The sequence below is a fragment of the Stegodyphus dumicola genome, chromosome 1 (genome assembly GCF_044657685.1).
Source record: "Stegodyphus dumicola isolate Sdum_Otavi_A_Nest chromosome 1, ASM4465768v1".
NCBI classification, from domain to species: domain Eukaryota; kingdom Metazoa; phylum Arthropoda; class Arachnida; order Araneae; family Eresidae; genus Stegodyphus; species Stegodyphus dumicola.
The window spans coordinates 128,741,334-128,768,994 of record NC_140768.1 but is presented as its reverse complement, the minus strand read 5'-3'; the positions used below and the strand labels follow the sequence as shown (position 1 = coordinate 128,768,994).

General features: G+C 32.1%; 1 protein-coding gene across 2 annotated transcripts in view; it reads right to left on the bottom strand.

Annotated features, from left to right (window-relative positions):
* Positions 1-19,971, bottom strand: part of LOC118194831 (fatty-acid amide hydrolase 2-like) — a 159,029-nt gene extending 139,058 nt beyond the window's left edge. The window contains exon 1 of one of the 2 annotated variants that reach the window (XM_035366032.2): positions 19,813-19,971. In XM_035366032.2, coding sequence (XP_035221923.1) covers positions 19,813-19,851 — 39 coding nt within the window. In that variant the 5' untranslated portion in view covers positions 19,852-19,971. Of the gene's footprint in view, positions 1-14,529; positions 14,685-19,812 lie in introns of those variants that run through there. The other variant, XM_035366030.2, reaches the window with a different exon arrangement.
* Positions 19,972-27,661: the final 7,690 nt, after the last annotated feature.

Below are 27,661 nucleotides of genomic sequence, written 5' to 3'. Positions count from 1 at the left end.
TATTCAGCAGGATACAGCAACAGAGCTAGGGATGATTGTGAGATCTAAATGTATTTTAGGGGCATAATGTTTATTTTATGAGCAGAAAAACGTTGATAAATGTCTTACTCGGATTACGAGCAGTCGACTCTATATTATTTTAAAGGTCAATTTAGAGTTCCATTGTGACTGCCAGGTTCTTGATTGTACTTGCGTTTGGGATTTCTTGTTTCTCCATTACAGAGTCGAGTATTAACCGAATAGCGAAGGACGTTCATTTTAGGTAGAATACAGGTGCTTTTTGCCGGTTACATTTTAATTATCCTATCCAATCCTAATCACCGTGGCATTTTTTTCTTAAATGTTCTGATATCACATCAAGGCATTCAAATGGTGTTGCCCGCTATCTTTCTCAAGATACGAGATGGTTCAGCATATTTTTAATAAAAACATTTTGAAAGTTTTTAGATTTTAATATTACTCTCAATGGGGAGATTTTTCATTTACACACACACATACACGTTTTGACAGCATTTGGGCTAAAAATATTTAAAAACAGCAAACCTCTAGAATTTCTGATAGACAGACTCGCGCGATGGAGATAAAAATATTTCATTCCATACAGTGTGTTGCCACTGCTCGCTAAGAAATAGTTGAGTTTCTTAATCGAAAATCCATTAAAGTTATAAAAATATGGAATAGATAATCAAACTAATTCGAAATTTAAGATTCGAGCTTTCAGGTGCCCATATTCGGGTGGAGGACTACATTATTAAAAACTTTCGTTGAAATATGGTATAAGGCTCTAGGTGCCGTTGTTTTTTCACAATGCGAGAAACATACATATATTCATGCAGACTCTTTATTAATTTTTGATGGCAAGAATTAGAAAGTTATACAAGCGTTTATAGTGACTCGACGCAAAATGCCGCTTCGAGACTTCGCCCTTGTGGGTCGCCTTCTAAAAAAAAACGAAAGAAACGAAATGAGATAGAGCTGAGAGTAAAATTACAGTTTCTCGATCATTTTCACCTTATCCATTTTCTCGAGGTTGCATTTTACTCCGCGCCAATTTCAAGTTTGTTGAAAGCCATTTCTCCCTTGTAATAACAATATATTAGATGCCCTCTGAAATTATTCGTAGGCATTGACTGAAGACGTTAAAACATTTATAAATATTCCGAATACTTACACTATGTAAAATTAATTATTAAAACTTATTACGAGATGCAAAAAAATATTGATAGTGATTTCTCAAAGCACTTACAAACTTGGAAAAATATACAAAGCGTTTTTGCCTGTGGCAAACCCTTTGCATATTTTGACCTGAGCAATAACTTATGCAATATATATCCAGCCCGCGCAAGGTATATATATATTGAAAGAACGTATTACTTGCATATGCTAGATACCATTCAAATAATAATATGTCGTCATATCTTCAGGATACTAGACTCATAATTCGTAAATTCATTCCCTTGGAATAGGTAATGAACGCACTTACAGACATAGATAAAAACGAGCGAAAGTTCGACTGACATGATTTGGTAAGATTCGTGTAAAAATTGGTGATTGTAATTAACTGAATTGTGAATGTGTCCCAGATTCTGAGAACAGTCCCGCAATTTAACGCAATGTACCACTTTAGGATATACACTGAAGATTTTTCAACACTGTGTAAAAAGTCACAGATTTTGTACATAAAACTGACAAGGAATTTCTTAATGAGGCTTTATATAGTCATGATGATGTTTTTATGAAGCAGATGCATATTCAATAATTAAATAATTATGTTTTCTAGATAAATCTCCCAAAGAACTCACGAGATCCACCAAAAGACTTATTTATGAAAGATTTGCATGATTTCTAAGACTTAGAAAATGGAAAATGCTTGTTCTGAAGTTACTGTCAGACAAGTGAAATAAATCATAGCAACAAAACACAACAACAGATTTTACATAATTATAAAAAACATACATTTTGATTAAAATTCTTTTTGCAATAATGCAGTTTTGTAAATTTATTTCCTTTTCTTTGAGAAGAAAATTTTAGTATCTTGTTCTCAGATTTCTTCGAATAATATCTTTTTGCGAGTAATTTCCCATACTCATTGACTGGATGCATTTTTATTACTTATTCTTTTATATTATTATTACCAAATTTAATAATAATTTCCTTCGATAATTCTATTTTAAAATGTTTTTGAGTTGTTTGAGACATTTGATGATAATTATAAGGTATTTCTCCCGCCTTCCTAGCGTGCCTTCGTGGTGTAGTGGTTCTGCACGCTGGACCGGTATTCCAAAGGTCCGTGGTTCGATTCCCGGCGAAGGCGATTGCTCATTTTTCATCTTACCTGCTTTCAAAAAAAAAAAAAAAAAAAAAAAAAAAAAAAAACCTAATGTCTCTGCATAATATGGTGAACTTTTTCATCTTACGAAAAATCTAATGTTTCAACAGAAATAGAGAATTATCGCTTTTTAGGAAATTGTAATATTTGAACAAATAACTGCGATTGAAATAAGAAAAACAGTGGGAAACAAAATTGATATTTCAGATATTTACGATTCTTTTTACGATGTTACGAGCGATAAATGTTTTAGAGACCTCATCTGTTACTAGAACGTTTGATCACTTGCTCAACGCGATTAGATTATCCTCTAAGTAGGCGGTAAAGAGTAGTTTCGAATGAAATTCGGAACTGTAAGGCTTGAGGACGTGACCGATTCACAACAGTCCATTATTAGCCAAAGGGGCAATTAGCCCAAAAGGGATATTAATTTCGCTTTGGCGTTTTGCGTTGTCCACTATAAAACGGCATTTCACCTTTCAAATTGTTGCCACCAAATATTAGAACCCTGCATTATATTTAAAGAAATTAAATGAGGAAGAATCTGTTTTAATGTATGTATGTTTCTCGCATTGTGCTAAAACAACGGTACCTAGAGACATGAAATTTTGAATAACTTAGTACTCCACTCGAATATGGGCACTTGGAAGCCCGAATTGGGAATTTGTTTTATTACCTATTTCATATTTCGTAAAACTTTTACGAATTTTTGATCAACAAATTTAATAATTTAAAAGCAAGCAATGGCAACACCATACGGGAAAACATTATCGGCAGTGCGAAAGAACTGTGTATTGAAAATTCTAAAGATATATTCCTTTTAAATATTTTGTGGCATTGCTTTGAATTTTATGGTTAAAGGGCGAAAAACATGATATTAATAAATAAAGGAACACAAAAAACGCTAAAAAGGGCCCCTTCGGTCGTAATATAAAACCTGAACGCTTTCGGATTTTTTTACTTTGTTTTTAGATATTTTCCTCAGATTCACGTATTTTTTCGAAGGGGGGGAAGGGGGCTTGGGTAAGATCTGTCTCATTTAAGTGCAACTTCAGAAAGGCACCTTACGTCAGTCCAGATTTCTGCTTCAGTCTTCTTGCTTCTTTCTTTTTACATGCTTTATGCGAAATAAAGGAAGTATTGTCATCGCTAAAATTTCGGGTATCCTATTTCAACGGAAATATCCATTTTAACCGCTGTTGAATCTGTCTGGATGATTATTATGCGTGACGTCTACACATACGCATGGAATAAAGGACTGTTTTATCTAAAATATTTTGGAAAGTTTAATTTAAATGGATCCAAAAGGGATTTTTCGTGGCATCTGTATATAGCATAAGTACACAACGATTAGTCGTAAAATGTTAAAATTTTGTATATTGGACTATTATAAAATCTATATGTTCCTTTTTTATTGCAATCAGCAGTGCCTAACGTATCTATCTATCTATCTATAGATAGATAGATAGATAGATAGATAGATATACCCACATCCTTACCCGGCTTTTATTTTCGCAATCGTTTGTCGTAATCGTATACAGAATTGTTTTATATCACGAAACTATTCATGTTTTGGCAAAGTGAAATTAAAAAAAAAAAAAAAAATTTGTACGAATAGCGAAATCTAACTTTTAATGTAGTCTCCTGGTTCCTATACTTAGACTTGGGGAATATTTTACACTCGTTATGAAAAAATAAAATTGCAAGAAGTTTTACTCCCGTGGGACCAAAATTGACCGGCATATTTAATTTCAAAATTTGCAATATTCGATATCATTTACATTTTACCGTGAATCGGTTATTCTGTAGCGATATTATGTATTTTTTTTTTTTTTTTTGAAGCAGACGAGATGAAAAATTGGCAACCGCCTTCGCCGGTAATCGAACCACGGACCTCTGGAATACCGGCCCAGCGTGCAGAACCACTACACCACTAACCGCTAAGGCACGGTAGGAAAGTGGGAGAAATACCTTATAATTCAAGTTAGAATAATTTGAAAAAATAAGTTTTAAATGAAATGTAGCAAAAATGTGTATAATTTAATATCCCGCACAAGGATGTTATATGGTGTCGACATCAGATTTTTTAAAGATTTAGGTTCTAGGTTTGTGCCCAGAATATCTCCCACTAAGTCTTACCCGCTAAGCTATATGAGTCATCAAAAGGCTTGAAACGGTACAAGTCACAGGACAAGTTATTGATGACTCAGCTTTCGAGTTTTTTTTTTTTTTTTTTTTTTTTTTTTTTTTTAATTTCATTTAGATATGTTGTTATAGTGGGAGGCGTCCTTGACATTCTTATCGGAGAAATAATATTATCATCGGTACTGGAATAAGCTTTTGACTTAAGTACTTTGATCTGCAAATAATAATATGTAACTGTTAACTTAGAAGTTGTTAGGAACATAATAACATTTATTTCATAAGTAATTAGTGAATTATATGTTAAATAAATCTCTGTTATTGTAATTATATCCATCTTTACCATATTAAAAGCATTTATAGTCTATGAAAAAGTTATGATAATCAGAAGCTCAACTTAAATCTGTACAATACTAAAGACAGATTTGCTGTCCGTATACACTATTTCCCATTTAAAAAGGAGAAACCTGTTACGCTTGTATTACAGTAAATTAAATCGATTAAAGAAAGAAATCATTAGACCATAAACTTCATCGAGTGATATTTTGCTTTAAATCGTTCCCGTTTTTAAATAAGATATTTAAAGGCTGATGATAATTAATACAGATAATTCAAGGTAATATTCAATGTTCCAAATCTCTTTGAAGGTTTTAGATCTGTAAACTTTATTATAAAAAAGTAGAAAAAATCTCCTATAAATAGGATAATATCTTATAAATAGGCTTAGAAATAAGCATCTGTACTTTCTTGACATGTCTCATAATTAGTTTATTTAATTATAAGGCAATTGTCGGGTATGCTTTGGAAACAGCATTAATCCGTAACAAATGTCATCAAACATTTAATCGGTTACCTCGGAGCGGAAAGCGTGGAATTGTTCGCTACAAGGTCATGTTGGAAATCCTTATAGTGAACGTTTTGCACATTTAACAGATAATCAGGCTGCACCAGTTCTTAAATTAGTTCATAACAGTTAATTAGTTAATAAGTCCAAAACAATTAACTAGTCCATAACAGTTACGTTAATTAGTCCACAACAGTTAAGTTTATTAGTCCACAGCAGCTCACTTAGAATTTCTGAGCTAGAGACATTCATCTCTGTATTCAGCGGCATATGGAACTTCTCAGTTGGCCTATTATTTCATTAAAACTCGGCTGCTTTTGTATGCTTTAAGCTTGTTACACTTTCGCCATTTCAGCATGTAAACATACAATGCAAGTCTTTTTAAATGCAAAGCTTGTTTAGGTGATAGCTACTGATCGATTTCTGTTTCAATACTGATAGAACGTGTTCGCTTCTGTTTCCTTATTAAGAGAGCAAAAATATTTTCCCAGAAGAATATTTTTTTCATTGAAAAACAAGTTAGGTTAGATTATTTGAATATGGCAAAGCCACAAAGGCTATCAGCCTAAGAGAAGAGATGCCTTCGTGGAGAACTTTCTTGAGCAAACTGAGTCGTATTCACGTTACACATGCGGAAACCCACTAAAAGCAACCATGCAGCCAGCCCGTTTGCTTGGGTTTGAACTTAAGCAGGTCGAATTACCAACATTCAGCGGTTAGAACCACTCGGTCACTGCTGAGCCACTGATAAAGAGTGACACTTGTCACTTTGTTTGAGGCATTTCGAAATCACTGACACGAGTAATTTTTTGTCATAGTAATGATCCAGTTTTCCGTAAAAGAAATGTCAGTCTAAGGTTGAAGATCATATAATTTTAGACACTAAACGAAAACCCATTTTATACTGTTAGGAATTTTGTAGATAGACAGATGATTTTATTGCAGTTGTATGCGAAATTGTTGTATTTATTTTATATAATATAACATGAAGATCTAAAGGAGCGAAGTTTGGTGGAAAAGTAAGAATACAGGGGCAAGGCTATTTAACATTGGGTAAATAGCTATCTCACTAACTTGGCGAAATATCGCCAAGCTTGGCGGCCATTTGGCGGCATTTTGGTGAAATATCACCTTAATAGGAATACTAACTGAATAATTGTAATTGATGTTTAATTCGATCCTGATGATTCGGCCTTCCAGTAATTTCGAAAAGCAGAAAGTACTAGAAATATCTCGGCGGCCGGGTGAAAAATATAGCATCTGCTCTCAGTTGTTATGAGTTGTTAGATCCGAGAGACTTCGGAGAAGTGAAAGCTTCGCCTTTTAGATTCGCTTTGCGTTGCAATGGGTTTAAAGTTCTTAGTAGTTTGAAGTGTCACTACTGATTGCGCTCTGTGTTGGTGTGAAGAACTGTAGCAGCATTTTTGTCGAAAGTTCCAGAACTTTCAAATGTTTCTTTTGACGAAATTAATTTTATTAACATATCATCAGACCTGTGTGCATTCAGTCTATTACGAACCGCATGTAGAACAATATCCTTATGGTTTGTGCCATTTACCAGCGCACATTGTGTGGTACGCTATCCCTGAGAATTTCTGGAGAAAAACGAAAGCAAAACTGATTCAATACACCGGATCTTTCTCATTCCTGTAAATAAAAATTTTCATACCTAATTGACGACAGTAACATAAACTGGAAGGAAGAGAAAAATACTAAAGAAATACTCTTTTTTACTTTTACCTACTTTTTATTTACTTATTTATTTTTTATATACTGAGATTTTTCGCTAGATTGTCTTCTTTGACATTTTCTAGAATAACTAAATTTACACCTCAGGTGGCTGGTTTTACTTTGTAGAACTCTGAGATTGTAAATAAAACTTAATTTACAAAATTAGATGTCACCACAAAAGTTTAGAGAAAAGCGCCTGTTAACCAAAACTTAAACGCCAGCGAAAGTACTAATAAAAATTTAAAAACTAAAATGAGCTACTAGGTTGATGTAATGCTCTTAAGGAGGAAGCGCATTTACCTCAGTTGAAGCTTTACTTTATTTATAATTCAAAAATATTTGTAACACACTATTTACACATAAACAAGTGAATCAAATTTCATTATTAAAATTTTATTAATTCAATTAAATTATAAAGAATTAAAGCTAAACTCCAAGCTGGACAAGATAAATTATTGCCCGTAGCGCAGCTCCAGAAAGCATTAAAAACAAATGTGGAGTTCTTCAAGGCAAATGACTGTCCTCAAAATAACTCCAAAAAGTCTAGGAATATTGAAATCTATGTTACATTAAACTTACAAATATATAGAACTTATTCAAATATACAGAAGATCTATAATATTCATATGTTAGTCTAAATGTACTATTGATCTAGCATTCTGTAAAACCTTTCGCTAATCCAGGCCATCTCTATTGATAATCTCTAATGATAAATCATATTGAACTTAAAAGTCTTTTTGGGCGATGGTAAAAATCTGAACCCTCTCAGATTTTCAGAATAGTTACAGCGTTGAAAGAAGTTCAAAATTTTAGAGTTACATTATAACATAATATTCAAGATCTTAATTTAAGATTACTGGAATTATTAAAAGAGCATTGTTTTGCCTTGAAAAAGTTGGATTTTTATTTCATTTAATTAAATTTCATACACATACCAAATCCTTATAAAAATTTTGATACACAAGTAAAATTATCAGGATATTATTGTAGACACTGTTTATTTTTCAGCACATGCCATGACAGCTTTAAGAGTAATAAATCATCTGATTTTCATATCTATAAAAAGACTGATATTTCAAAAATATTATACATTTATTTAATATCAATTCGTAAATATCAGTAAATAACAAAAATTGTAAAATGTTTCATATCACCAGAATTTTTATATTTGAAATAAAAACCATAAATTAATTACGTTAATGCGAGCAATATTCTTTGGACATTTCACGCCAATATCTAGTTTCTGCGATGAAGATAACTAGGTTTTATACCATACATCACATACATACAATTCACAACAGTTATTAAATTACATAAAAATTCGGGAAAATCCTTTACATATATTACATTACTTAAACATTCATGAACAAATAATTAGCTTTTCATTTCACATGGAACTTAAATTTATGTAGACAGAATATTAGATAGGATAATAACTGATAATCTCGTAATAATAAAACGTTAATTTTTTTCATTTAATCATAATAATGAATGATAGATAATTTTATGCAATATTATCAAATAGATAGCATAAAACATTTCTTTGAAAATAACAAATAATAATGAAAAGAAATATTAAATGACATTAAAAGACACTCATTAAAATAATTGCAGCAAATGCTGCAGTTTAAACACATCTGAATAATTAGTTATCTCTGTATATTTACAAAAAGAAGCATTATATGAGCAATGATGGAGAAAACTATTATTATTGGGTACATTCTTCCTCGCTTTCTTTCGAAAAGTTTTTTTATTAACAACAACATAACTTTTTTCAAAGTCATTTTCATTGTTCCAAAAATAACCAATTCTTAGAAACTCGAAACTGCGCGGAACTCACATTAATCAGGAAAATATCATGAAATTTTTCTGCAAAAATGATAAAGTACGTGAAGGTGTTTATTTACGTAAAAGTTCGTGAAGTTATGTTTCCAAGCATTGATAAAACATAATATTCTGCCAAATAATCATAGAATGTACGCCATTTTCCTGCACTCATGAGTTCATGAAGTTAGTATCAGGGAAGAAGTGGATTAAACATCATATAGCCACATTATAGTACTAAATAACGTAAAAAAGCTTTAAAATTCAGATATTAATCAAAACATTTAAAAAAATAGAATAAAAACGTGTTCGTATCTTCACAGTTTTATCCAAGGAACGGCAAAATTTTACAACAATGATAACTGCCGTTGCCAACTGCTGTTAAAGGAAAGCAAATACAAAACTGTACATGCAGACAGACGGCTTATCTAGTTCCATTAAATCCGAGAAAAATTTATCTATGAAAGAACTTCTGATTCATGTGATAATCTATAATAGGCAAAGTCTTTAAGAGAAGTAGATGCAAAGGTTATTTTCGTGATGATAAGAATGTCAAGAGTAAATTTCTAGTGAAAGAACACGCAAGAAAGATAAGAGCCATGACAGATATATTTTCCCACGTGCTTTCTGCCTGAAGTTGATCCAAAAGAAAGTTCCTTGAAGGCACTGAAAAATATCATAAATGTTTACAAATGAATTTCCTTGATTCAAATAAGCCGAATGAAATTCCATTTATAGAGTTCAGAATCAAATGTTGAAAATCACGTATTTAGGGAAACATTTATGTGAAGATAACGTTTATGTGATGTAGAGAAGAAGTGTATATTTTTAATGTCATATTAGGCCCATATATAAATAAATAGTAAAAATATATGTAAAATATACATTTCTATGATAAATAAAGAGTAAGGCAAAAGCATTCGTAAACTATGATAAATAAAGAGTAAAGCAAAATCATTCGTAAATTTATGATAAATAAAGACTAAAGCAAAAGCATTCGTAAATATATGATAAATAAAGAGTAAAGCAAAAGCATTCGTAAATCTACTAATAAACATTAGGAAAGTGCTTTTATATGTCACTAACATAATGATACTAATTAAAATACTTCATAATTGGCCAATATAATATACAGCAGATTAATAAAATGCATTTAGATAAATAGTACAACGAAATGAACTGAAACTAAAGGAGAATAACGTAAATATAGACACCTCTCTTTAGATATACTAACAAAATTAAACTGCAGAGGTTTTTGTAAGACATTTCTCTAACTTTCGCTTTCAGAGGATTTGAGAACAAGGGACTCACGAAAGTCGAATCGGTATGACTGCTGAACTCTACCAGTTTGATTGAGGTTCAAATACCGGCGGACGGTGCTTGTGTGAGTTTTTCTTTTCTTTTTCTTACCAGTAACGCAAATATAAACTCAGTTCTTTTAGAAAGTTCTCCAAGAAGACATCCCTCTCCTTATACATATAACCCTTGTACAGCCTCACTATTTTTTGGTATCATACACTAAGTAGAACTAAGCGACTTATCGGTGTGTCCAGAATACAAACAGAAACGTAAAAAAGGTGTAAAAGACTATTTCACTAAGGACCGAAGGCATTCCTGATGCTTACAACATCAGCCAGAATTTATGGAGTAAATTCAAGGGAATTCAAATTTAATTTAACTTTAAGACTTAACTTAGCCAAAGGTTAAGCAGAAATGTCGGAAACATTTAATTTAAAGCATCATTGCGAGTTAGTGAAAAGTTAAAATATTCGATATATGCAAAAAATTATATGCATTAATATCAAGTTTTCGTTTTCAAACCTATTGTGAAAAATTTCTAAAATAATTCCAAATATTATTAATTTTTGTTTATAATCCTATTTGGGGAAAATTTTAAATAAATTTCGAAGACCTTTCACGTAAAATAATTAAAAAGAAACTGACCAGAAACAAGTGAATTCTATTATTTCAACCTAACTGAAAAAAATACCAGATTTCGTTTTAATTTCAAATTTAAAGGAAGAAAAGGTTATGAAATTCATAAAAATCTCTTATAAAAATGCAAATCGACGAAAGAAAAAATAATTAGGGGGAAAAAAAAAGAATTTTGTAACTCAGCTGGTGATGATTTCAAAATTTACAATTTTTGAGGCCATTTTCAACTTGTCTTGAGAAATCGTTTAAATAAGTTAGAATCTAAGAAATAAGTTTAAATGAAATGCAGAAAATATTGTGTGTAATTTAATAGACCGTGCAAAGACGTTGTGTGTTGTCCACATAAGATTTTCAATATGATACGAATTCACATAAGATAGCATTTTTTAGAACCATTCTGCAAGAATTATTTGTAAACCATCAAGCAAATAACTTCTGCATACGTTTAAATTAATATAATCTCTTAAGTTAAAAATTAGTCAGCCATACCCTGTGTTACGTGCTAGTTAGCTGACTAATTATTTTTACTTCCTTGTACGAAGTAAAAAGGAAGTATTGTAATCGCGAAAAGTTTCAGGCAGCATATTTCAACGAAAATATCAATTTTGACCGCTATCGAACGCAATTTAACGATGTTTTTGCTTAACATCTGTACGTAAAGACAAAATAAAAGACTCTTTTCCTCCAAAAAAATTATAAAACTGCTTTAAAATGAATTCTGAAGAGAATTTTTTGTGGCGTCTGTACGAACGTACGTACGTACGTATCTCGCATAACTAAAAAAGGAGTAGCCTCAGAACGTTGAAATTTTGTATATAGGACTGCTATAACATGTAGATGTTCCCCTCGTACTTTGGTTGCAATCGGCCGCACCAAACATATATAAATATATTTACATATGTTATCTACTCTGTTATCCGGCTCAGTGATCTCAGTTTCTTTACTCTTATATGTTTGTATATTGTGCATGTTTTATTTTAAATAATGATTTAATTATGTTGTTCTTATCTTCCGGTTAGGTTTTTATGCCTTTAGTAAATCTGCAAGCAATATTTGTACAATTATCAACAATTTAAAAGCTGTTTAAGTGCGGTTAAGCTTTAAGTTTTAAATAACATGGCGGACATATTTGTTTACATTTGAAACAGCAGAATAGTAGATTGTTGCCAATCTAGAGAAACTAAGCTTCGCAACAACAAAGATAACGTCTTCATTTATTATTGCGAATTAAATCATGCTTAATCCTTTCTGGAATTTTTTCGAGGAAATAAGTGTTATTAAGTTCGATTAAGTGTTATTAAGATTTACTTCGTAATTTTTAATACAGATATTTTGAGTTTTTATGTATTTTTGCCTTGTAACGACGTGAGAACTGAATTAAATGAGAAATACTAAATCGTCTGTGAAAAACTGTTTCTTTTTTGTTTTGTTTTCTTAATTTCTTTTATACATCGTTCTAGATATATTAGAGTATTTGAATAGCATTCTGAGTTATAATAGGAACGAAATATAACGTTGTTGAGTGAACCTAACGCCAGAGTGTCGCTATGGTAAACAAATATAGTGAATTTTAAAGAGTGCATTTATTCTATTGTGGTTTATGCGCTATCGACGAAGTAGATTTAATTCAATTCAATAAGTTTAAATGAAATACAAGAAAAAATGTGTATAACTTAATATTCCGTACAAGTCATATGGTGTACAGATCAGATTTTTTAGATAACGGGAAACCATTTATATAATGTTTCTCAAATTTAAGTTTCGTGACTTTTATCTGAATGTTCGAAAAGTGAATTTCGTTAATTATTTATTATTAGAGAATATAAATTCTTTTGTCGATTGTTAGAATACATTATTAGCCAAAAGGGCTATTAGTCTCAAAACGTCATTTTGCATCATTTCACTTTCTGTATTGGTTCGTTTTTTTAAACTCTTGCCACCAAATATTATCACTATGTATTATATTTAAAGAAACTAAATAAAATTGAATCTGCATGAATGTTTCTCATACTGTGAAAAAACAGCGGTACCTAGAAACATCAAATAACGAGTCTAAATTTGGAATCTGGAATTTGTTTTATTATCTATTTCATATCTTCTGAAACTATAACGAATTTTTGATTAAGAAACCCAATGATGTGAAAGCGGTCCAATGGCAACACTGTGCGGAAAAAATATTTTTATCACCAGCGCGCGAGACTGTGTATCGGAAGATCTAAAGATATGCTTATTTCAAAATTATTTTGCGATATTGCTCTTGAACTCAATTTTTTGGTTTAAGTTCGAAGAACATGATATTTAATAAATAAAGGTAACACACAAAACGTTAAAGAAAAGCCTTTTAAAATCTGAAAGATATCAGATCTTTTTTAGTCCAAAGGTGCAATTTACCCAGAAGAACTATTAACTCCGTTTTCGCATTTTGCGTGATTCACTACGAGCGTTTCACTTTTCAAATTGTTACCACCAAATATCATCGCTCTATATTATATTTAAAGAAATTAAATTTTGAAGAATATGCATACATGTATGTATGTTTCTCGCATTGTGATTAAACAACGGTACCTAGAGCCATCAAATTTTGAATGATGCATCCTACTGCGAATATGGGCATCTGGAAGCCCAAATGTGAAATTTGGAATTCGTTTTACTATCGATTTCATATTTTTTAAAAATTAAACGAATTTTTGATTAACGAACTCAAGGAATTCGAAGCGAGCAATGGCAACGTTCTACAGAAAAAACATTTTTATCTCCAGCGCGAGACTGTGTATCGGAAATTCTAAAGATAAGCTCAATTTAAAATTATTTTGCGATATTACTCTTAAACTGAATTTTATGGTTAAATTGCAAAGAACGTGATATTTAATAAATAAATTTAACACACAGAATGTTAAAAAAACGTCCTTTGGACGAAATTTAAAATTTGAAACCTTTTAGATTTTTATTTATTTTTCTTATGTGATACTTTTAACTACAATTGTTATATTTTTATTTATTTTCAATCCTCTTTGACATTTTTGCCATTGTATCAGTCACTAATTAATGTTTTGTAAATTGTGAAGGTTGATATATGCGGAAATAATAAAACATTGAATTAATATTCTGCCAAGAAACGGCAATATTCTGTATTTTTTAAAGAATTCTTTTTGAAATTGGCCACGATTAGAGTTCGGAATTCGAAAGATGTTATACGATTAGCTGTGTTTACATTTTTTATGTTTTTAGGCAAAGTAAAGTATTTGTGTTAATTTAAGTGTATATTTATTTTATAAAAGAGTTTTTTTATTGTATTATTTCAAATAGATGTCAACCTATAATTGAAATTGTATATATAATAATACAATTTCAATTTTTAACTCTAAATATAGCTCTTTTAATTAATAAGATGGCGTAAAAGTGTTAATTTTTACTTGATATGTAATTAATTAAAACGAAAAGTAAAATACATGAAATATTTTAAAATTTGACCTCTGAAAAATGTCTGAAACAAGAATTCTACAATTGCATTACGACTGAAGCATTATCCAATTAATTTTTATTCTATTAAATAACAAATCCTTTGAAAAAATAAGACTCGACTACTATATGACTACTATAATCATTATATACTGCAAAATAAATTGTGTACAATATGATAAACAAATATAACTGGCGAAATCATTACATAGACGTAATGTGAAAAAAGCAAAATTATTGACAAATTGCAAAAAAAAGAACTTACTCGATCTATCATTTTTGAAATCTTGGAACACCAAACTGACACCTGCTTGCACTTCAACCACAGCTGAAGATGAAGCCACTGTTGCCAATCGTAATAACGCAGTGATAAGTTCTGGTTGAAAATTCGCCGACAAAAAGTCATAAATAGACAGGGAATTCTCGTGTGATAGTAGATCGTTCAACCTCTTATTAGAGCCCCCATAACCTTTAGACTCCTAGATTAGCATTGCAGCCGCTGTCTGCTATCAGATGCATGAATATTTCGGTTACTGTATCTACGATTACCGTAATAATTAATCTATGCTTATCAACTGTAATAATTATTGCCTGATAGAAACTGCTGTCAGATTTCGTTATGGTTATATTTAACGCAATAAAAGCTACACTAGCACTGATAATTGCAATGGCTCATCTGATGAGGAATTCCGCAGATTATTTTTAAAAGCTATTTAAATATTCGAACGCTGCAAATCTTTCTTAAGTGTAACACATTCGTTGTGAGGGAAAGTGCTACATAGGTATTTTGCATTGCGATACGCAGCGTTAGAAAAATCTTTCATTTGTTACATAAAAGCTGCGAATATTGATGTAAGAAATATATCTGCGTTATTTTTCAAATTATTTCAAATATTCAGACATTATCCATTTGCCTCGGAGTTTGTTGCCATTACGCGAAAGGTAATGTTTTTAATTTAATTTCCATAAAGTCTGGCTTATAGTCAGTTCAGAGAGTATTGCCGTTCCGCAAAGCATAAGAATTTTAGTTTAATTTCCAGGCATTATTAGGGTTTATAACGATATTTCTAATGCTACACATTTTGTTTTATTGGTAGAGAATATTTTTTCCATTAAAAAACTATCCATTAGATGTATATACCATTTCGATAATCTTCTCTACATATAATAAATTAGAAAGCCCGGCGGTCATATGAAATGACCGCTGTTCTAGATATCAATTGTAATTAAAATGATTTGTTCAAAGGTGTCTGCTAATTCAACACTAGCTCAATAAAAAAAGGTGATTTAAATAACAAAATGCTAATTCACATGTCAAAGATCTCTTTGTACACAACATTTCTTGTGTAGATTTTTCCATCACTTTTAAGCTCGCTTTGCAGAGGACCATCCATTATTTTTAATTTTACCTCTGTTCTTTCACGATCTCTTGAACAGGCAACATAAAGTTGACCGTGTCCAAATGCAGGCTCAGGTCAAAAAATGCCAACACGCTTAAGCCTTTGGCCCTGAGACTTATTGATGGTCATAGCAAAGGCAAGTTTTACGGGAAATTGTCTACGTCTCAATTGAAACGGCAACCCTGTGCCGTGGCAACTTCACACCATTGGCTAGTACAGTTACGCAAGCAACCAATAAACTATCGGCGACAAACAGACACTTAAGTCTCATATAATATAATAAAGATATTTATTTATTTCATTTTATTTGTTTTTTCATCGTTGTCGGTTTTTTCCGGTTGCATATTTCCGAATTCTATTATATATAGATGTTAAATTTATTTATTAAATGTTAAATGCACGTGTTCTTGTATTTTTAATTTTTCCGGCTTAGCTTTCTCATAATATTCGTCACGCGCTGCATTGCACGGGGAATAAAACAATTTACAGTTACGCAAGCAACCAATAAACTATCGGCGACCAAACACTTAAGCCGCTTATATATAAGAAGAAAGAGTCTGCTGATTTTTCTGACATCTAAACTATGTAATAATCGATGACGACTGCTTTGCTCGGCCCTTTACCGCTCATGTCTTTAATATGTTAAGTCAAAACAGCTAAAACTATCTCATCCCACGTTGGACTTTGGACGCTTTCTCCACACAAGTTCCTGATCTGCTTCTTACTCACTTCATATTTTCACAGGCATCGATCATCAATAGAGTACCGAACGGAAAGAGCATAGAATCCGCAGATCGCAGATCTACAGATCCGCAGATTGTCAGTTCGATATTCAGTGGGTAACGACTTTTAGAAGTACTGGTCTTCTCCAAGATCTTCAGCAGATTCTTCACTTCCCCAAGCCATGTTTTTGGGTCTTTTTCTTTCTTTTGAATGCTGATATCCCATCTTGGGATCTCCTCATGTAAACCTCATCATCATGCCCATTTTGGAAACATCTCAGGTTGCAGGGAAGTACTGCTGCCGCAGTAGAAACCCTGAATAATCGCGTTCGTATCAAAGTATGTGTGTCTTTCGTTCATGCTGCGCGTAAGCTAATAGACCCAGGACTACGAAATTTGGTATGTAGGTGCACCTAGACAAGAGCCAGTGCACCTCGAAGCGATTTTTTCAAAATTATAATCAGAGTTTTCTTCTATTTTATCTTTTCGATTTTATCGCATCATTTTGAATAGTTTCATTCTTTTAGAAATGTGGTTTTTGGCAACAGTTTTTCCTTCAATTGTATACTGGACTGCTGACTGTTGAAAATCAACACTGTTGCCACTTTGAAAAATGAGGGCGATAATTCTGTGTAGTTTTTAAATTTAATGTTTCTCTTGGATACTGGACGTTTGTTGAGAGAAGGCAACGGGAAGTTGATTAATTTATTTATTAGGATAATTAATATTTGTATTAAGGGATATTGCTTATTAATTTTAATTTTGTTATATGTAATGCTTCAAAAAAATTTTTATGAAGTTGTTCTGCAGAGTAAAATTTTTAAATTTAACGTTTGGTGTTTCCTTCAGGCATTTTTTCGGTACATTTAAAAGCCAGACGAAGGCTGGCCGTGTAGCTGATAGTATGTTATGAATATGATATATTATTTAGAAATATTAATATTATATATAAATAGTATATTAAATAGGATATATTATTTAGAAAAGTAAAAATATAATTTACTTAAAAAATCCGCATATTTTTCATAAATCCCTTTCTGCACTGAATAGTAGCACTTCTCAATACTGGTCACTACAAGGGGATGCTAAATTAAAATTTCTCATGCCGCCTAGTATGGTAGCATTTCTTAAAACTGACTAATTGACAGGCACGTGGTTTCCAAATGCCTTGCTAATGTAACGGAAACGAGACGTGAAAAACGTCAAAAATATAAGATGCAAATAACTAAAATTCCCTTTTTAGCTTCACCGTTTGGTTTATTTCACTGCGAAATGAAGAATTCCCTTATTATGATATACATATGTATGATATGCAAATAAGAAAACGAAATCAAGATTTTAAATATTGCGAGTTATGTATTTTGAAGTTTCGTTTTTTGACTTCTTTTGTCACAAGCCTGGTTCTGCTATTATATTCTATACTTGTATGTATGTATGTATTCTGTATTTTACTTGTCTCTTATTATGTTTAAGAGACGAATAAAATGCAGAAAATAAGCATAGAAGGCATTTTGCGTAACGGGAATAAAAAAAAAATAATCCGAGTTATTTACAGGATATATAACTATTATGTAAATTAAATAGTAATATTAAAATTTCCGATAAAACCCAGAAAGAATATCAAGCGCTATAACATGCTTCCCGTTTGGAATAAACACAAGTTGACATGGAACAAAACTAAATATTTTTAGTCTAAAAGAAATCAGAAAACAAACCAATAGATAGCCGTAATTAATATGAGGCTAAAAGTTTTATTATTATATGCTTTTTGACGCAGATGGTACAAGAATTAGAAAAAAAGATACAGATAATAGAATACAGAAGTTTTGTAAGTCGAGATATGGTACTTAAATATTCGACAAGTCAAAATATTCGATAAACTGAATTAACTCCTGAAATGGGGAGTTCGAAATTAATGTTAAGTTTCCTTGACAATTCGAATTTTCAATTAATAGAAATTATTTCTCCCTGTCCTTTCAGTGTCGGTTTTTCGACGTTCGACTGTTCATAAAATATGAAAGAGAAATATCTTTGATCACTATTTTGGAGTATAAATATTAATAAAATAACAGATGTGAAGAATGCCAAATCAATAGAAAAACCGACTTTAAGCAAGCCGGCAATTATTAGCCTAGATTTTATTTTAGCAGAAACAGTTTCAGCGATTCAAACACTATCCTCTTCTTCATCTGCAAATGTGACGAAAGTTGATATAAATCTCACCTTGGTTGGCAACAGTATTTTTAGCTGCAGCTGATGAAGGCAATAGTGGTGCATCTTTGAAAGTGCTTCTGCTAAAAAATATCTAGCCAGTTATCGTTAGGTATGTGCTGCTGAAAAATTAGAACTGAAATGCTGAAAGAACTTTTAAAAATTACTGCTGTTTTTTTTTCCAGCCCAGCTAATTAATCTTTACAAAAAGTTTTAAAAAATTTCCTTGTAAATGGCAATAAAGTTATTATATGTAAATTAAAATATCTTTACAGGAAATATTTTAATTGATAACACTAACTGAAACAATAAATCGAATAGTAAAATATTAGTTCTGTTTTTATATTCGCGTTGTCACACCGATAAAAAAATGGTCTATTATAATTCGGAAAGTAAATGAAGCACAGAGAGTAAGGGAGATTACCTTAAGCAAGATTTTAAGGCTTGGAACTGCCTTGTAGTACAATAATGTATATGTTCCTTATGCTCTACAGTCACATTAATTATGCACGGAATCTGACAAATCGCCAATTTTGAGAACTATTAAAAGTACTATAATAACGGATCTTTAATTTATATTACTTACAAATTTTAATGCTTAGCAAGCATAAAAGCATACAAATCAACTTTAAACATACGAATATTATATACTTAAGATTTAAAAATACTTAAAGACTGAAAAAAATTAGAGATTGAAAACGTTTAATTAGGATGATATTGAGAGTTTAATACGATAATTAAAGATCACTTGACGATTTAAAAACTGGCATAAAGCCATCTTATATATTTTCATTTTTCTTTACATAATATCAATAATTTATGTAATTAATAAAGTGTGTCCAATTACTAATTTTTATAAAAGTTTTACACTATTATTGTAATTCATAACAGTTACGCCTAATGTGGTGTTTTTCTTATATATCTCGATTGCACAATTCGCGTTCACAATAGTATGTTTAATTTCCACCTTAAAATGAAAACCATTATTTCATGAATTCATTATAAAATGAAATGAAACACATGAGATAACTTTTCTGTATCCTAATAATGAACTATAAATACATAAAAATTACCGAAATTCCCTAATCAAATCAGTTTTAAATCAAATTAACAGCATTCGAAACAAGATGATTATCGAATTAAAATTTTTCAAGAAACAAGCAAGAAATAATTTGCGTACAGAAATTTAATGAAATATGAAATGACATTTCTTACCATTTTAAATGTTGCATCTATCTCTATTCCGTCCAACATTTTTCCTCTTTTCGAAAAAAAGAATGCAAAAACAATCACTCTTCCGCTCAATTTGACGCCCGACTGCTAGCAGTTTATATAAAATTTCTTTAATGTCAGAACTTGGTGCTATTTACTTGTATTGAGAAAAACACTTTCTAATCCGCGCGTTTATTAGAACAGGACTTACTTAAGAGACAACCAAGATTACGTCATTTAGACCAAGTTCGATCGTCTGCAGGACGAAGTTCGAAGTAAAAATAAACAAGCAAAAAAAAGTAGCACACATCTGACTGTAACTGGAACACGTGCAATGGTCATTGGAATTCAAAAACAATTGCTAAGTTTAAAATGGCTTTATTTACAGAATAGCTATCATTAGAGTTATTGACTGATATGGGAATGAAAAACAAATTTTCGCACTGAAGAAAAACTGCTAATTTTACTATTAAAAAAAATATCTATTTTGAAAGTTGTACATTACAATGTAACACTTCGAAAACGAGAGTTAACTTTAAAAATGTTTTATATCTTATTATTTAAAAGTTTCCCATTACGGTAACACAACAAGAACATTTATGTTACTCATAAAAACAAAAAAAGAAAATTTTGAAATATGAAAATTTTAATATAAAGAATGAAAATTTTAAAATGAATTAAAATGATGAAAAACTATAATTAATTCAAAGGGACATTAACCCAGAAGGACTATTAGCCTCGAAACAGCATTTTGCGTCAAATCACTAAAATGTTCAATCACTATACTTCAAATATTATCGCCCTATATTATATTCAGAGAAATTAAATAATGAAGAACCTGTATGAATGTTTCTAGCACTGTGGGAGAAAATGGTGGCCAAAGATGGGCACTTGGAAGCCCGAATTTTGAATTTTGTATTTCATATTTTGTAAATCTTTAAATGAATTTTTAATAAACTCAACGATTTTCAAGCGAGTAGTGGCAACACTATACGGATTAAAATAGTGCTATTCCCAACGTGCGATACTGTTATGTCGGATACTCTAAAGATATGCTGTTATTAAATATTTTGTTATTTTGTTATTCAACTGAATTTTATGTTGCATACGTGAGAAGAACATGATATTTAATTAATAAATTTAACACAAAAAAGCGTTAATAATAAAAAGATAGAAAGAAATTTTGTAAGCCATCTTACTAAGAAAACTGTACATTGACATGATAAGCTGAGAAAAGAATAATAAAATAGAAAAAATGTTTGCCGACACTTAACGCTTCATCGAGAATTCTAAACGCATGCTACTTTTAAAAGTTTTGTAAATTTTGCTATTGAATTTAATATGGCGTAATTGCGAAGAAAGTAATGCTTAATAACAAAGTTACAACGGTAAAAAGAAATTGGTTAGCAGGAGTGAGTGAGTGCAAAAGCAGACTGGCAGACTGCGAGCTCAGCAAGAGCGTAAAAAAAACATCTTAACAAACCCGTTAAAATGAGATTTTTCAGACTTTTTGTTTTGTTTTCTTTTTTAATTTATTTTTTGCGTCCACTTTTTATTGTCTGCTATAAACATTCCTTGGTAGAATTTAAAGCACGAAAAATAATTATACTTATATTTATTAACAGTACATTTATTAAATAAATCTATCATTACCAATTCATAAAATTTAATTTTATTGAAAAAATTAAGTAAAGTGGCTTGTTAGATCACCGAACCTGTATTCCATAGAAGATATGTTGAACGTGTTGGGACTACGGATAGCAGGTCGCAGTGTGCCGCCAGGCACTCTCCACGATTCCGACAGGTATGACTATAGGGATGGGCTCTTCTGCAACAACAAGCAATCGAAGATGCTATAGCCAGCTTGCCTCGCTGTTATCAAGCATGCATTTAGGCTACAGGATATCATAATCGTTATTAGCGTGATATATCCGTTGCATTCTTCTGACCCATTTGGAATGTTATATTACACGTGTTTGCGATGCGAAGGTCGTAATACATGTGTTTTTGTATATCTTTGCTTTATTGTTTGCTATGTGATCTAGTAATGCCACAATACAATGAATCTTGAATCAATTTCAGGCATATCCATTAGATAGATTTTGTTTTACTTTTGTTGCTTCCTTTTTGAGCAGGAAGTGTAATTTTGTTTTGTCCGGAGGGGGGGGAGGGAAATAATTTTTATTCAGATCTCATCAGTCCTGCTTACATTACGAACACCTTATAAAGTTATTACTTTGAATTAACCAGTTATTTATACTAATTCAGAAGTCAAACAACAAAAATCAGCGTTATATTTACAAAATTTTCACAGGACTAGTTTCGATGGATTTTTACCGAACCACCATCCTCAGCTGCAAAACCGCAAATGAACAAGATAGGAAATAATAATTAGATAAGAAAGCCTGGACAAGAATAAGCAAGTGGCGCCATCTGTTGGTGAAACCTGAACTGAAACATAATTTCTTTAAAGGCTGAAGGCAAATTTGGATTGGAATTAGGATCGTTAGTTAACGATCCTAATCACCAACAGATGGCGCCACTTGCTTATTCTTGTCCAGGCTTTCTTATCTTATCTAATCATTATTTCCTATCTTGTTCATTTGTGGTTTTGCAGCTGAGAATGGTGGTTCGGTAAAAACCATCGAAACTAGTCCTGTGAAAATTTTGTAAATATAACGCTGATTTTTGTTGTTTGACTTCTGAATTAGTATTTATTCGGTGTGTTATTGTGTCTCAGTTATTTATAATTTCAGCCGTTACTATAACTTCTTCCTCCCGTTTGCTGATCAGAATGCAAATCCGTTAGCTAGTATTTAATCTAAGGTTTTGTACTGTAAGACAGAGCCTGTTTCTGTTTTTTACGTGCATGTTTCCTATTAGCTTTGAGAAGTTGTAATCATTCGGCTTTCCGGTATACATCTGCCGGCATTTGAATTTGAAACGCTGGTGGAGTTACTGAGCCAGCTTCGTGTATATTTAAATTGTCTTTGACTACTATTACACGGTTTAAATTGAACTGGAATGTTTCTGTTTAGCCGTATCTCCGCGAACTGTAGTTGATTTTATTAGCACAAGAACGCGCATTTATGATTAAATCACTGTCTTCTGTTGCACGGTTGCTAATGCCGCTCTGTGACTATCTTTTGACTTAAAAAAATTATATTGTATTCGTCATGGTAGTTTTAACCATGGATTCCACAGTGTAGAAATCATCGACACACTTTGGCAGTTGAAGCAACGAGTCTTTATTGAGCTGGTGTCGTTCAATAGACAGTTGCTGTGATTTTTATGCTGGAAGCCAGTTGTTTTGGCCTCCTCGGTGATTGCGGTGATTTGTGCCCAGAGGGCGCACCGCACAAAAAGTTAGTTGTGTTGCAGAACATAAGGGAAGCGGACACGCCAAAATGTCGGGCGTATTACCGCTAATTGAGGTAATTGCATCGTATCTGTCAGGTGGCAGAAAACTAGTATGATGTATCAATTCACATGCCAGGTGGCAGAATATGTCTATCATGTGCATGCCAGGAGGCATAATGCTTGTAAATATGCCAGGTGGCATACGACTTGTAAATAAATTGTAAATAAATGTACAGTAAAATATCTTGGTGCAATAGATCAAGGAACAAGCATCAACAACCTTCTGATCATTTGGATATGTACATTTTTTTTTTTTTTTTTTTTTGGTGACACCGGACTTGATTTGTGGAGATGAAGAATGGACGAAGAAAATTAGTGAGTTCATGACTGAAAAGCCAGGATTTAACGCGAAGAAATTCGAGGTAGGCCCATTTTCATTTTTCCAGTTTTGAATAGAATTGTTGAATAAAAATCTTGATGATTATTATAGTTGATAGAATCTAATGGTAAAATGGAGGTAATGAATAAGGCAAAGAAGTTGCGTACGGTGACGCGTAACTTAACTACCAAGTTGATGAGTAAAATAGATTCTGCATTGTTAGAAGAGGGTGAAACCGCGGATGAGAAATTAAAAGAACTACTCGAAATGTTACTTGAAAAATCGCAGTTGTTGAAACAATACGATTCTGAGATTGAAAAACTTATAATTACGGAACAGGAGTTAGAAACAGAAGTAATTTCTGCGCAGGAATATCAGGAAAGAATTATAAGTTTTAAATGTAAAATTAAGAAAAAATTAAGAAAAAACGCGTGTAAAGTTGAATCTAGAAATTCTAGTGAGGAAACTATATCTCCGAAGTTGAAAACTTGTGAAGTTAATACTTTAAAATTGCCAAAATTAACGATTACAAAATATTACGGTGATCCTTGTTCTTGGCTTGAATTCTGGAATCGGTTTAGTAATTCCATTCACCAAAACGAAAGTCTCAGTTCGGTTGACAAGTTTTGTTATTTAAAATCGCTTTTGGGAGGTTTAGCTTTAAATGCTATTAGTGGATTAACATTTACTAGTGAAAACTATACGGTGGCTGATGATATACTAAAAAACCGTTTCGGCAGAGATGACCTGCTAATTAATGCGCATATGAATAAATTGTTGAGTTTAGAACCTGTAAAATATTCCGGAAATACGGCTTCTTTGAGGAAACTTTATGACGATATAGAAATACAAATAAGGAATTTAAATTCTTTAAATGTTACTAGTGGTTCTTATGGACATTTATTATCCCATATTTTGTTAAAGTTAATACCCGAGAATTTAGCTCTAGAATTCACTAGGAAAAAAAGTGATAAACAAAATTTCGATGTTAATGAACTACTAACGTTCTTGAAAACGGAAGTGGAATGTAGGGAAACATCAATGATGTTAGCGCGTTCTAAAAATTTTGATGTAAATGAAACATCAATACGAAACAAAAGTTCCCATCAAGGTTATCAAAATAAATCTTACATGCATTCTAAAAGAAATGATTACAGTACGAATAAGCAAGGTGCTTCAGTATTAACTAGTCAAAGCGAAACTCCCTGTAAATACTTTCAAAAATCACATTTTAATCAATATCTAAAGTTCTCTACCACGCCTAAGAAAGAGAATCAAAATGTCTGCATATTTTGTTTATCTGCTTGTCATATGAATCATGATTGCGCACTTGATTTAAAGGCTCGCCGAAAGGCATTAATGGATCGAGGTTTATGTTTTATTTGCTTTTCGAATGGGCATCCAAGGCGTTTCTGTGCTCATGAAGATGAAAAATGCAGACTGTGCAATGTCCAAGGTTTACATAATTCGTTAATATGTGACGCCGCATCAAAAGGTTTAGAGACGGATACTTCCAATCAGACGAAACAAACGCCAATCCCTGAAGCTTCTCTTTCGCTCTTATGTAATGAAAATAATAACAAAATTAAACCACCGACTTCCGTTCTTTTACAGACGTTTTCGGCAACAGTTAGGTGTAAAGGGGGAAACGAAAAGGAATTATGTTGTATGCTAGATTCAGGGTCAACAAAGTCATTCATCTTACGAGAAGTGGTTGATTCACTGGGGTTGAAAATTATTAATAAAGAAGCGCTTATTATTTTCACATTTGGATGCAAAGATGCAAAAGAACGCTTGTATGATATCGTAGAAATAGTATTGCAAAATGTAAACCATCCCAATAAAAAGATAAAAATTAACGCAATAGTCATTGATTCTATAACACTAGGGCAAGTAAAAGTTCCTTCTTCGTGGATACGACAGAAAGCGTTTGAGAAGGGAATAGAATTAGCAGATGCTGGTACGAGTGACGAAATTCAAGTATTAATAGGTTCGGATTATATTTGGGAAAATTTAGGAGAACGAAACGTGAAGATTTGTAAAAAATTAGTCGCAACAGAAAGCACTTTCGGTTTCGTGATTCAAGGCAAGGACGAAGGATCAAATTATAAGGACGCAGTAATTGGGATAAGTTCGGATAAAGAAATATCTCTATCAGGTAAAGAAATTTTAGAGTCATTTGAACGAAATACAACTTACAAGAATAAAAGGTATGAAACTCGATTATTGTGGAAAGAGGGTGTTGAAGGTTTAAATAACAATTATGAAATCGCGAAACAGCGCTTACAATTTTTGAATAATAAGTTTCAGAAAAATAGCGAGCTATATTTAAAATATAATGAGATAATTAATGAACACTTGAGAGATGGTATAGTGGAACGGGTAGATACGTATTTAAATAGTAGTTTGAAAACGGGGTATTACATGCCTCATCACGCGGTAGTGCGCGAGCAGAAGGATTCTACAAAGGTTCGAATATTTTTGACGCTTCTTCTAAAAGTAAGGGAAATTTATCATTGAATGATTGTTTGGAAAGCGGACCTAATTTAAATCCTGATTTGCTAAAGATTATCATTAAATTCAGGGTAAATTCAATTGCGTTTTGTGCCGACATTCAGCGTGCATTTTTAGAGGTAGGCTTAGCTAAAGAAGATAAAGATTTTTTAAAGTTTTTGTGGATAAATGAAGAAGGGTCAAATCTCGATCACAATAATCCCAACTTACAAGTTCTCCAACACAATCGAGTTCCTTTCGGGGTCAAGTGCTCACCTTATTTATTAACAGCTACAATAAGACTGCATTTAAAAAAGTATGAAGATGCCTACGAAGAGGCATGTAGTATGTTGAAAGAGCTTTACGTGGATGATTTAATTTCTGGGACAATTAATGTAGCAAAGGCCTTACATTTAAGCAAGGACATGAGTTTCATTCTTAGCGAGGCCAGTATGAATCTACGTAGATGGGTTTCAAACTCACCTGAGCTGAATGAACTATGGAAACTTAATGGAATTGACTCTCGTGAAACATCTGAAGACTCTTTGGTACCGTTGGTACCGTTGAAAGTTTTAGGTCTTATCTGGGACAATGTCAATGATAATTTGAAAATAGATGTATCTCAGTTTGAGAAATTACAAAATCTCAAAGTAACTAAACGCATCAGTTTAGCAGCATGTGGTATGCTCTTTGATCCCTTGGGAATTATGAATCCATTTACTGTTCGAGTTAAACTCTTAATGCAAACTATGTGGGAAAAGGGTATTCAATGGGACGAAAGTGTTCCCCTTGATACAGAATTCATATTTCAGGAATGGTTAAAAGAAGTTGAAAAAATAAAGCTTTTCGAAATTCCCAGACAGTACTTCAGTGATATGTGTTGGAAGTTTATAGAAGTTCACATATTTTCTGATGCCAGTCCCAAGTGTTATGGTGCCGTAGCATATTTTAGATTTAAGAAGAAAAATAAATGTAAAACAAGTTTCATAATGTCGAAATCCCGTTTGGCTCCATTAAAATGGGTAACACTCCCTAGGCTTGAACTTTTGGGAACATTAATTTCTGCAAGATTAGGTTCGTATTTGCAATCGATATTTCCGCAGTTGGATAACGGAAATATATTTTACTGGCCTGATTCCCAAATTTGCATTCACTGGATCAAGGGATCTGCCAACGAGTGGAAACAATTTGTTAGAAATCGTGTGGTAGAAATCAAGGAGAAAACAATTTTAAACAGTTGGTACTTTTGCAGTGGGAAGGCAAACCCTGCTGATAAACTTACGAGGGGGGTGGATGCTGAAGCTCTAATTAATGATAGTGATTGGTTTTCTGGGCCACCCTGGCTTTCAGAAGTAGATATTCGACATCACATAAACGAAATGAATACGGAAGCTGACTTGCAAAATGTTAGTGAAGAACGTAAATGTGTTACTTTGAAAACACTTGTGGAATCTACAGAACCGTTACTAAATCTTGAACTGTACGGAAATTTAAACAAAGTACTGGGAATAATGGCTTATGTTCTGCGCTTCGTGAACAACTGTAAATCCGCTCGTGAAAAGCAATCTGGTGTGCTTACCGCCTATGAGTTACGGAAGGCTTCAGAATTTATTATAAGAA